General features: G+C 38.8%; 6 protein-coding genes across 6 annotated transcripts; 5 read left to right on the forward strand and 1 right to left on the reverse strand.

The window, feature by feature from the left end:
* Positions 1–47: 47 nt before the first annotated feature.
* On the forward strand, positions 48–1,593 carry JH06_4806 (transcription factor GTE10-like protein; the record flags this gene model as incomplete). Its single annotated transcript, XM_014671259.1, has 7 exons — positions 48–102; positions 133–200; positions 230–519; positions 550–712; positions 743–954; positions 984–1,302; positions 1,333–1,593. 7 exons carry the CDS (start codon positions 48–50, stop codon positions 1,591–1,593), a joined length of 1,368 nt encoding a protein of 455 aa, XP_014526745.1.
* A 328-nt stretch (positions 1,594–1,921) lies between these two features.
* Positions 1,922–3,804, forward strand: JH06_4420 (putative ATP-dependent RNA helicase; the record flags this gene model as incomplete). Its single annotated transcript, XM_014671247.1, is given in 13 exon segments — positions 1,922–1,993; positions 2,024–2,156; positions 2,187–2,287; positions 2,301–2,361; positions 2,378–2,472; positions 2,502–2,606; positions 2,637–2,795; positions 2,824–2,914; positions 2,937–3,067; positions 3,090–3,183; positions 3,214–3,358; positions 3,389–3,581; positions 3,610–3,804. The coding sequence occupies 13 exon segments, from the start codon at positions 1,922–1,924 to the stop codon at positions 3,802–3,804; spliced, it is 1,575 nt and encodes a 524-aa protein (XP_014526733.1).
* A 219-nt stretch (positions 3,805–4,023) lies between these two features.
* Positions 4,024–4,723, forward strand: JH06_4421 (cytidylate kinase; the record flags this gene model as incomplete). Its single annotated transcript, XM_014671248.1, has 5 exons — positions 4,024–4,212; positions 4,239–4,289; positions 4,321–4,437; positions 4,469–4,575; positions 4,606–4,723. 5 exons carry the CDS (start codon positions 4,024–4,026, stop codon positions 4,721–4,723), a joined length of 582 nt encoding a protein of 193 aa, XP_014526734.1.
* A 361-nt stretch (positions 4,724–5,084) lies between these two features.
* JH06_4422 (heat shock protein HSP20) lies at positions 5,085–5,576 on the forward strand (the record flags this gene model as incomplete). The annotated part of the gene is made up of 3 exons (XM_014671249.1): positions 5,085–5,170; positions 5,201–5,249; positions 5,280–5,576. The coding sequence occupies 3 exons, from the start codon at positions 5,085–5,087 to the stop codon at positions 5,574–5,576; spliced, it is 432 nt and encodes a 143-aa protein (XP_014526735.1).
* A 47-nt stretch (positions 5,577–5,623) lies between these two features.
* JH06_4423 (hypothetical protein) lies at positions 5,624–9,500 on the reverse strand (the record flags this gene model as incomplete). Its single annotated transcript, XM_014671250.1, has 2 exons — positions 5,624–9,063; positions 9,095–9,500. 2 exons carry the CDS (start codon positions 9,498–9,500, stop codon positions 5,624–5,626), a joined length of 3,846 nt encoding a protein of 1,281 aa, XP_014526736.1.
* A 193-nt stretch (positions 9,501–9,693) lies between these two features.
* JH06_4424 (hypothetical protein) lies at positions 9,694–10,678 on the forward strand (the record flags this gene model as incomplete). Its single annotated transcript, XM_014671251.1, has 4 exons — positions 9,694–9,789; positions 9,817–10,326; positions 10,357–10,416; positions 10,448–10,678. The coding sequence occupies 4 exons, from the start codon at positions 9,694–9,696 to the stop codon at positions 10,676–10,678; spliced, it is 897 nt and encodes a 298-aa protein (XP_014526737.1).
* Between the last annotated feature and the right edge of the window lie 152 nt (positions 10,679–10,830).

The raw sequence follows: 10,830 nt of genomic DNA on the forward strand, positions 1-10,830 counted from the left end.
CTGTGGTCCCTGAAGACTTATCTGTGTGTAGTGAAGATTTTTATGAAATGGATATCCCAGAAGAACCATCCTCTCAGAAGATAGTACCCACTGAGATTCCCAGTTATGTTGATTTGTTTCTTTGATCCATAGAAGTGCAAGTTCCAGTACTAAAAGGTCAATATGATGTGACTGATAATCAATTCACTTGGGTTGGAGTCGTAGGGACTGAGATAAATATGAAATGCAGTGGGGAATGGGAAGTGGTGATTCTATCTTCGGGACGACAAGTGAATTCCGTTATTCTGCTCCTATTCCTCCTGAAAGTGATAAGAGTCAGCCCTATTCTGGCTACTATAATGGATACTTTGGATTCAAAGCAGAGATTCCGAAACGTGTTTATGAGCGTAATGTGAAGTTGGAATTCACAGCACTGGAAGGACGATATCAAGTGATTGGAGTTGGAACTAACGAATTTGGTTCCTTCACACTTCTAGGTACCTATAATCCAGAAACCAAGGAATTGAATTGTACAAAGGAGTAGGAGATAGAGAGAGGAATCATAGGAAGATATGACCCAGTCGCATCTCCTTCAAAGAAACGCGTGAAGAAGGCTCCTTCAGTCAAATCCAAATCAGTTAAGAAGTCTGAAACTGTCAAACCTCAAGTAAAGAAGGAATCTGTAAAGGAATCGGATCTTCAACAGTGTCATACCATTTTGGCTCATCTCATGGTACATGTATGAGAGAGAAATGATGGATAGGAGCATGAGAATGCAGCTCCATTTCTTCGTCCTGTAGATCCTGTTGAACTGAAGATTCCTGACTATTTCGATGTTATCAAACACCCGATGGATCTGGGAACCATTCACCAGAAGCTTGAAACAGGAGAGATTCAATCAAAGAGCAAATTCATTGAACTGGTTCGACTCGTATTCGATAATGCTCTGTTGTACAATAAGCCCTATGATCCAGTGTAGGTGAGAGGAGAGAGTGGAAATGTAGTGCAACTATGGCAATGACGTTGAGTGAGTATTTTGAGAGGGAATTGGCAGGAGGGATAGTCACAGAAGTATCACATAAACAGAAGAAAGATATTCAATCAAGTCATGAACGAAGTGGAGTGAAACGTCCTCGACAGTATGTATGTATGAGTCGCGAAGTATATGCCATGATGCAGGATGTATTGCAACAGAAACCACTTCATCATGAAGTTTTGAATCCAGTGTTGCAAGAGTATCTAAACACACAATGGAAGCTGCGAAAACGATCTGCCGATATGCTGGAGGAAAGAGAGAAGCGAGTATGTGGTTGTGTACAGACTGTAATGATGATATCTCTCTTTCATTCCTAGTACTTTGAAGACGTACATCTCACTCTTGCAGAACTTGTGTTTATCTCCTCCCAATTGATGAAATTGAAGACAAATCATCGACGTACCTTACTGATGACTGTGCTTTCGATATCTGAAAAGGAGTTCGATAGGTCTCATGGAGATCAGATAGATCTGAGAGATCTGACTGTCCAACAACAGCGTCTATTGCTTCTGGAATTACAAAGGATCCAAGAAGAAGAGTTCCGAGAACGTAGAAGTGAAGAAGTGGATGAAGTGTAGGACTGGAAAGGAGAGAAGTGGCGAGGAGGAAAGAGATTGCTGAGAAGCATATCCATTCCGAAAGGTCAATCATTAAGGAGATGTTAGAATCGTCAAGTGATGAAGAGAGTAAGCTATGGGAATCGAATATGACAATAGAGAAATCAAAGGGAAAGAAGGCAACTGTAATCTAACGTGTCTGTGTTTGTTGGAAATGAGATAATGAACAGACGATAGCTAGAAACCAGATTGTGCATAATCAGGTAGTGTCTTGAGTGAAAGACATGTCACACCATTATTCATATTACCTTAGTTTTGATACTTTTGCATTCTCTCTATTTGTTCTTCTATGTCTGATGAAGAAATAATTGAGTTTTCGAAGGACCAACGACTTCCAGAAGAAGGAGAACCCATATGTGTAGTAGGAGTTACAGGTAGTTGTTCAGGATAGGTGTGTGGGAAATATGGCGCTTATGTCTGTGATAAAACAGATGAGGATGTTTGTAGTATTGAATGTAAAAATATCCTCCTTCAAAGAGTAGAAAACACAGAAGAGAATCAATTACCTCCAGTGTCATGCGATGGTTGTTGATATGTGTTGTAATAATTGGAAGATGAGACGTTTTATCATTGGAGGATTTCTGCTTATTACAAGTACATGACATGGAGTACCTTGTACACAAATAAGGATGTTTTACTTTTTGTATTCTCTGATGTAGATTGTTGAGATTCGACGGGGTTTGAATATTTCTGTGAACGGTGACTTCTATCATTCATGTAGTCTTCGTGGTTAACTATGATGTAGTGATTTCATTTGATGATATCCAATTAATGCCTCAGTTACGTGAGAACCTAATTGAAATGGGAGTGATTTCACCTACTCCCATTCAGATGGAATCAGTAAGAGTGATGGGATGAATTACATGAAGATTCCTTGCATTCTAAGTAATCGAGATGTGATCTTACGTAGTAATACTGGAAGTGGTAAAACGTTGGCCTATCTTATTCCACTTCTTTTACTTCTTATTGATTATGTTCACTTGTTTTGAAGGAATAATTGGTAGTATGAGACGTATTCTGTATATACTGATTTTGTTATCTTGATTGTTGTTCCTAGTCGTGAGCTGGCCATACAAATTGAAGAAGTGGTGAAGTTTATGGTTCTCAAACTACGAGGAGTTCGAACTGCTCTCATTATTGGAGGAGAGAGTCGAGAACAGCAAGTAAGAGTATTCATTCTCTGAGACTTAGATGTATCGACTTCGACAGGATGTGAATGTTCTTATCTGCACTCCAGGTCGTTTGTCTGATATTGCTTCGCATGACCCTCATGGAGGTACTGGTAATAATGTTATTTCATGTAGCTGGAGAGATATTAAAACGAGTGCGTTCTGTAGTACTCGATGAAGCGGATCAGCTGATGAAGTCGGATTTTCAAGATCAAGTGTTATCATTGTTTTCTCATCTAATATCTCGTTGTCTACAAGTGACCTTTGTAACATGAAGTTGTTGTGTAGAAGATCGTAGTGTCAGCAACTATTACTGCGAATCTCCGTGCCCAGATTCTCCCTCATCTCCAGAATCCAATGGAAGTGACTGTTTGTGATATTCGTATTGGATACAGAAGAATCTGAGTTGAAGAACGATTGAATTCTACTCTCCAGTACTCTATTCAGTGGTGTGAAGAAAATCAGAAGAAGAAGAAGTTCGTAGCATTGATGAAGAAGTGTATTCAAGACACTGAGTCACTGCTTCAACTTCCTCTTGTCATTCTTTGTCAGACACGGTTAGAATAGACTCATAGTTTGATGCTTAGAATGGAAGTAGTCGATGTTCAGGCCATTCTTGCTTCATCTTTCCCTACTGTTTCTCATAATGCAGTCACTGTTGAAACACCGTTTGTTCAACGTCGTGAGATTATCCAACAATTCCAAACGAACCAACTGGAAGTCCTTGTGTCCACACCAGGTATTGTGGGGCGAGGTATAGAGTTGCGGTCTGCAAATAGTGTTGGTATAATCTTTTGGTTTAATGTAGATCTTGCTTTGGTCATTTGCTTCCTCTGTCTCGGAATTCATTCATAATGTTGGTCGAATTGGAAGAGAAGGTAACACTGGATCGGTTTGTGTATTCTGCAATGCACACAATAAGAAGATCTTTCAAGGATTTGTCAAGTTGGCTGAAGAGAATCACATCAAGATACCTTCTCGTCCTCTTTCCTCTTTCTCATAATTTGTAGAAATCAAGGAGTGCATTCGAGAAACAGGTAGGAATGAACTTGGTTTGTAACAGGGAGAACTCCGAAGCACAAAGTTAACAACCAAAGAATTGAAGAATTTAGGGTTATTTACTGAACAGGCAATGGAGAATTGGAAACGTTTTCGTTCTCAATAGAAAGCATAGTGATAAGAATAGGGGACCCCAATTCTTGTAGTAATTATTGGTTTAAGAATGTTTCGCTTGAAATCTGTTTGTGTATCTCGAAATGTTAATGCTTTCTACCGTTCTTTTGCTTCAAGAAACAATGTTCTGTTTGTCCTTGGAGCTCCTGGTTCTGGAAAGGGAAAGCACTCAGATCATTTAGTTGCCAAGTTTGGTGGTTGTCACGTTTCGGTTGGTGAGATCTTACGTGAAGTTGCGGTTTCGGATGGTTATCTCATTATCAGACAGTGAAAACTCCGGGAAAGTATACCGAAATGATTCAAAAGCATATGAATGTAAGAAATACACGAATGAGTCATCGATTAGGAAGGTACTCTCGTTCCGACGGAGGTGACAATGGAACTGATCAGAGACAAGGTAATGAACTCCACTAATGGAGTTCTTCTCCTTGATGGTTATCCACGAAATATGTCCAACTATAAAGTATTTGAATAATGTCTGAAATAAATATTAGACATGGTGTGATGTGATGGGTGATAGTTGCAACGTGCTTGGTTGCTTACTCTACAAATGTAGCTATGAATTTTTGGAAAAGCGTTTGATTGCTAGAGGAAAGGATTCGTAGCACAATAATTAATAAATCAACTGTAGAGGACGTGCTGATGACAATCTAGAGGTTATCAAAAGACGATTCTATAGTTATGAACATGAAACGAAAGAAGTCCTTGACAAGTTGAGAGAGAAGGTTGGTGATTTGCGTTGCTTCTAATGTAGTACTCTATTGAGGAAATTTGTACGGAACCGCCCTTTGAAGAAGCGTTCGAATGAATAACTAAGATAATTCCTAGATTTCCAAACTCTGTAAAAGCCTACTGCAAGATTATAAAACAAAACGGGTTAATGTAGTTTATTTGTTCGAAAATACATCAACCATCCGATACACCCATATATGCTAGTGGGAAAAGAATAATTAGAGCAAGATTCTCTCGTTCATCGAGTCCTTTACTGGATTGGCTGAACAGTTACCATAATTTGGTGCATCCAATAGTATAGGAACTTAACCCCTTCAGAGAAAACAGAATCTTCTCCTGTCTCCTATTTCAATTAGAATAAAACAAGTGAATTAAAAGATGTCTATTTTTAACTATGCAGGTAACAAGTTCTTTGACAACGAGGACTACGCCTTCAATGCTGTTCCTACATCAAGAGTTGCTTTGTAAGATCATGTCACTCGAATTACGGTTAGCGAATCTAGCAATATGAACTTCTACCAGCTTCCTCTCGATCTTATTGAGGTTACATCTCTTTACTGTTATGAGAAATAGACTCCTGATATGTATGTTCTGATTGCTGAAATTCCTGGAGTTTCAAAGGATAGAATAACAATCACTACTAAGGATGATAAACTCATGATTGAAGGAAAGAAGAAGAAGAAGGTGATTAGCAATGAAGACCATTATCTAATCCATGAGAGAAGAAATGGACTGTTCAAGAAGATGATTCAGTTGCCTATTGATGCTGATTCGCAGAGTATGTCTGCTCGAATTGAGGATGGTCTCCTTGTATTATCAATTCCTCGCGTTAAAAACGTGAATGGAGCCAAGTATATCACAATTAACTAATTGCTTTTGAAAGGCTATATGTTTCTTAACAAAATTCCATTTCTTATTTATTGAACCACATCTCCTTTAATATAGTACATCATACGCTGAGTCAACAACTTTGATTTCATTCTTCCATAAGTACAGATACAAAGAACAATAAGGATAATGATCAGGCAAACAATACTACACCCGATCACAATAATGAGGAGAATTGGTATACAGCTGCCTCGTTGATGACTCCATTCACCCTCAGAAACACCAATCTGACAGGTACGAGAAATAGTACCCACAAACTTCCCTTTACTGGAACAAGGGATAGTAACAGTGACTCCAACATGAGTCTCAGGAAAGATACCATCTGCAGTACACATTCCAATATGTGTACTGAAACTAAGGGAGCAAGAACATACTCCGTTTTCATTGCTACCGTAGATAACCACATTTTGGTCCTTCATAACCTTTGTTGGAGTTCCACTAATGTATCCAGTTTGGGAATTTAGCTTCAATCCTTCAGGAAGGGATGAATGTTCATCAGTTGAAAACTTAGTGATAAGGTTGTCGTAAGAAGGAGCGAGCGAGATGGGTACACCAAGAACAAGTGAATAAACATCTTGAGAATACAGTAGATTCGTTGGAGGAGCTAGAATGCAATCACTTGAATCAATATCGGAGAAAAAGCCATCAATACATACTCGTTTCATTGTACCTATCTGATTAGTAGGACATGGAGCTATTGAAATGCCACCACTTGGCACCGAATCAAATGGACCTAAAGCAGGACACAGTAGAGTTGTAGTACGATGGTATGTCAGATAAATCTCACTAACAGCAAGTATCTTCCCTGCTTCTACAATATCTAGATCCAGGGCATTAACAACGGTTGAAGCAGGATAGGAATGAGCTTGTAGAGATAACGAATGCGATTTTGTGAAAGATTCCAGCGACCAATAACCCTCATCCATCCTATTTGGCTGGTTTGAATACTGATAAAATCTCCACCTTGCAGTAATGTTCATTCGATTATGAACAAACTCGATATGCGAGAAGCGACCTCCCACACGATTCTCTAGTTCCCAATGAAGGGTCAACTGACGATGTGATAAACGATAAACACAGGCAGTAGCCAGATCCTTATCAATGAGACCAGAAGAATGGAATCCACATCCATTTGTCGTAGTTACAGGCGAGATCGAAGTGTATATGGAAACAAAGGAGTTTGTACAAAGAGCAATAGGAGCAATACCAAATGAAGCAACAGCAGAGAAATGAATGGGAAAGGAATGAAACCATATTGGATAGACCAACTGAATAGCAAGAACATTAAGTCCTTGAATAGCAGAAGAAAAGAGTAATACAACATGAAATAAAGACTGAGAGTGGAGATTACCAAGAGCAATGAATGTTCCATCTGATTCCTCTGTGGCATGGAACATAGCAACACGATGGCCATTCACCCAAGCAATGAGTCCAGCATGGAAGGTTACAGCAACATTCAATGTTAAAAACGTCGTTAATGAAGGAATAGAGAAAGAGTGGCGCATATACACAGAAGTGGAATCCATATATCCAAGAGATAATGAGGACTGAAAGTGAACAATAGACCAATTACTGTCATCAAAAGAAGGTACTTGCCAGCCAGAAGGAGCTTCAGAAACTACTTTCCATTCGAGATCAGGATCTTTGGTTGTAAAGGCAAGAAGGTTTGTAAAGACAATTTGAGCTTGGGATGAAACTACTGAACTCATTCCAAGAAGAATATCTTCATTCCCATGTAATACCTTGATTCCTGGAGGAATCGAGGACTCAAGGAGTGGGGATTTCGCGGTATGACATGATAATCGATAGATCCTGATAGGAAGATAGAGATCATAAGATAGAGATACATTATCCATTGAGACTGAGAATGAATGAGTATTTGATACCCAGTCAAATGGATAAGATGAGTCAATGGATACTTCGTCAAGAGAGCAATTAAAACTAGTAGGGAAAAATGGAGTGTAAAAATCGATACGAACATGATTCTGTGGATCAGAACGAATGATGTTCCTTTCTTGTTTTCGGATATGTGATGTTGAATGAGGAGGTATTCCTACATACACATATTCCATTGATGCTGAAGCCAAGTGGAAATCATATCGAATCTGAAGGAGTTGTTTCTCCTCAGTGATGTCATAAACTAGAAGAAATGAGCCATCATTCCATGATGGCAATACACTACTCACTGTGATTCGATACTTTCCTGGTTTCGCACAAAGTCTCCACTCACATTCCTCGATTTCCTTCTGTTCTTCATCAATTCCTTCTCCAAGAACCTGTATCCATGAATTAGCTTCCGATCGCTCCATCACCCAACTCTCTAATTGGGGTAACTTTCGATAATGTCGTATCACATGCAGAATATGAGATTCGCAAAGACCAATATCCAATGAGAACTTTCCCTGAATTGACTGCTGTTGTGTTGAGAGCACGAAGACTTCATGAACAGAACTCTCAGCAACTCCCACGATTCGACATCTAAACGAATCCAACCATAGTCCCTTAGGAAGTGATGGTTGAATAGTGCAATTCGTCACAGGTTCCAAAGGAGTTATGTCAAATGATGTAACCCCAACATAACCGGAATAGATCTCTGTAGAGAATGTTAGAGAAGATGTAGGAGGATATGAACAAATCAACAGTTCCATAGAAGACAAATGGATAGGATAACTACGTGTTTTGATCGATTTCATAATGAGGACATTGGTGAACAGATCACTAAAAGGGAAGAAGAAGGTCATCCTTCCATTTTCGATAAAAGGATGAGATGGCAACAAGCGAGTCTCACTTATTCTCGATGTGGTGATATTTCGACTAGTAAACACCTCAAAATAGTCAATGGAATGGATTGGATCTGATAAACTGAAACGGACCCCTTCAAAATGCATTGTAATATCTGAAAATGAGAGAACAAGAGAACAGTAAGAATATGGAATGATAATGGAGGACTTGATTGGAACAGAGAGACGTTGATCACCACATGTCAAGGCGATGGAATAGTCATATGGAACACTATAACAAGAGTCACCTGAAGAAGGAATGGATAAAGAGAGACTGAGTGCCAGATAGTTACTAACAGTCTGTTTATTGGACTGACATAAGATGATAGCTAGTATGTTCGTTTGCAAAGTGAATACTTGAGTACTCATCAAAAGAACATGATGATGATGTTCACGATAACAACCTGTAGCATTTCTATCAAAAGAGTCAACATTATCTTGAAAGACGAGAAACCCATTTCCATAGATTTCAATTCCACAAGAATAATCAATCGATAATTCCAATGCATTTGCATTATTGATAGAGATAGTAAAAGGAATACGGATTGCTTGAATTGGATAACTAAAGTCAACAGTACTCAAAGACGTTTGGGTCCATTTAGAGTCATCAAATAGTGGGAGAACCGCATGATAATCGGGTCTCTCATTAAAGATCCGTACTAGAGAAGAAGGAGAAACAACAACGTTTACTACACAATAAAGAAAAAATATAAGAGGAACATGAAAATGTCACATTTTGTTCAAAAGGTTGAGTCATCTGACCTCGGTAAACAATGTTGTTCCAATAACCATAAAGAATGAGTTCCGATGTAGAACTCCAAATATACTTTCTAGAAATAAGTATCTTATTGTATACTAACCGATCCAACATACTTAGTACATAAACATTCTGCATATTTTCCTTGAGACAGTACGAATAAAACTGAGTCTCATTGTCAATGAAAGGTTCACTAGACACTTCCAATTTGCCATTGTTATAGATCTTGAACTTTTCGTTCAAAGAAGAGGCTCCACTACGCTTTTCAATCCCAACGAACACTGTATTATTCTCACAACTCTGAATCAACGCCGAAGGGAAACGGCAAAGCGCCAATATGAAGAGTAGTTGAACTACAACTTCTTTCATATTGCGAAATGGAAACCCCTGTAATACTAATAGATCAATAAATGGGAAAAGTGTAGTATCTGACGTTTTATGGAAAAACAGCAATTTCTATGTCTCCTTTGATTCAATCAGCAAACATGAGTCTAGGAAAGGCAAATAACAATAATTGGACACTTTATATAATTGGGTCATCAATAATTGATACGAAAAAACGATGCAACGGTTGAGTGTTGGTTTGAGAAATACTGTTCGATTGCATCTATCGGTCCTTTCGAGTATTCGGAGTATTTCTTATGCACGAACTCTTGTTGTGGTGGTCGCATGGCTATAATTGTAGAATCAGAAGAAGGGAAAACGAGTAGAAAGAGTTGAAGACTTCTATACTACTGTTATTGTTGATGAGCTTGGGCTTGATGACTACTTGTCTCCTCAGAAAAAGAATCTGTTAAATGGAGTGAAGGAGAAGTATGAAAATGTGATGTCTGAATTCAACATCAAACGAAAGGTACAACTTTGCATTAGGAGTGAGAATAAGATTAAAGAATACAACCAACAAGAAGTTACCTCTAGTGTAACGGAGTTACTCCCAAAGTTCCAGGAGTTTTATGCGCTGGACCAACTTATGAATGCTTCTTCGATTCTTATTCCTCCTCTTCTTAAGGAAATGAAGAGTCTTCACCCTAATCATTATTCTGTTAGAGAATTGCAGCCTTTTCACAAGAATCTCCGTTTTGTGGGTTACAGTCTATCCTATTTGGATGGAAATCCTGAAATACTTCAGACACGAGTACTGAAGAGTAAAGAAACCATGTTTGCTCAAGTGACAGTTGGTGTTCGTGCTATCGAGGTTGGATATGGGTTTGCATCTGATAGGTAGGATATCTATGGATGGACCGATCGGGGGAAAAAAGTGAAACTTGAAGGTGAATTCCCTGAAGTTTGTAACTAAAGAGGTATCTGATTCGTAGGATCTGCAAGTGGTATGTGGAAAAGAATTGCCTCTTGAGTCCAAACAATCCGACTGGAAGAGCAGCGAAGACACAAATCATAGAAAGTACTTTTACAACACTCTAACAAAGATTTCCTCATGGGATAATCCAGATGACTATGTGAATAACAGGAAACTGCGTGCATATCTGTTCGTTCTCGAGAGACCGCTATTCTCGTCAATGGGTGCCTGGCGTTTTCATAAGCTTTAGTGAATACTGTTCTTGTTGGAAAACAAGTTGGTAATTGTATTAATCAAACCCTATATGAGGCTCCAGAAAAACACCCGATTCTGCAGAAACTAAGCAAAGGAATATCTCGGCTATTTCCCATTCATTTCCTTTGATAATGAGTGAAAAGACAG

Source organism: Blastocystis sp. subtype 4 (genome assembly GCF_000743755.1).
Source record: "Blastocystis sp. subtype 4 strain WR1 chromosome Unknown seqid_0179, whole genome shotgun sequence".
Classification (NCBI taxonomy): domain Eukaryota; class Bigyra; order Opalinata; family Blastocystidae; genus Blastocystis; species Blastocystis sp. subtype 4.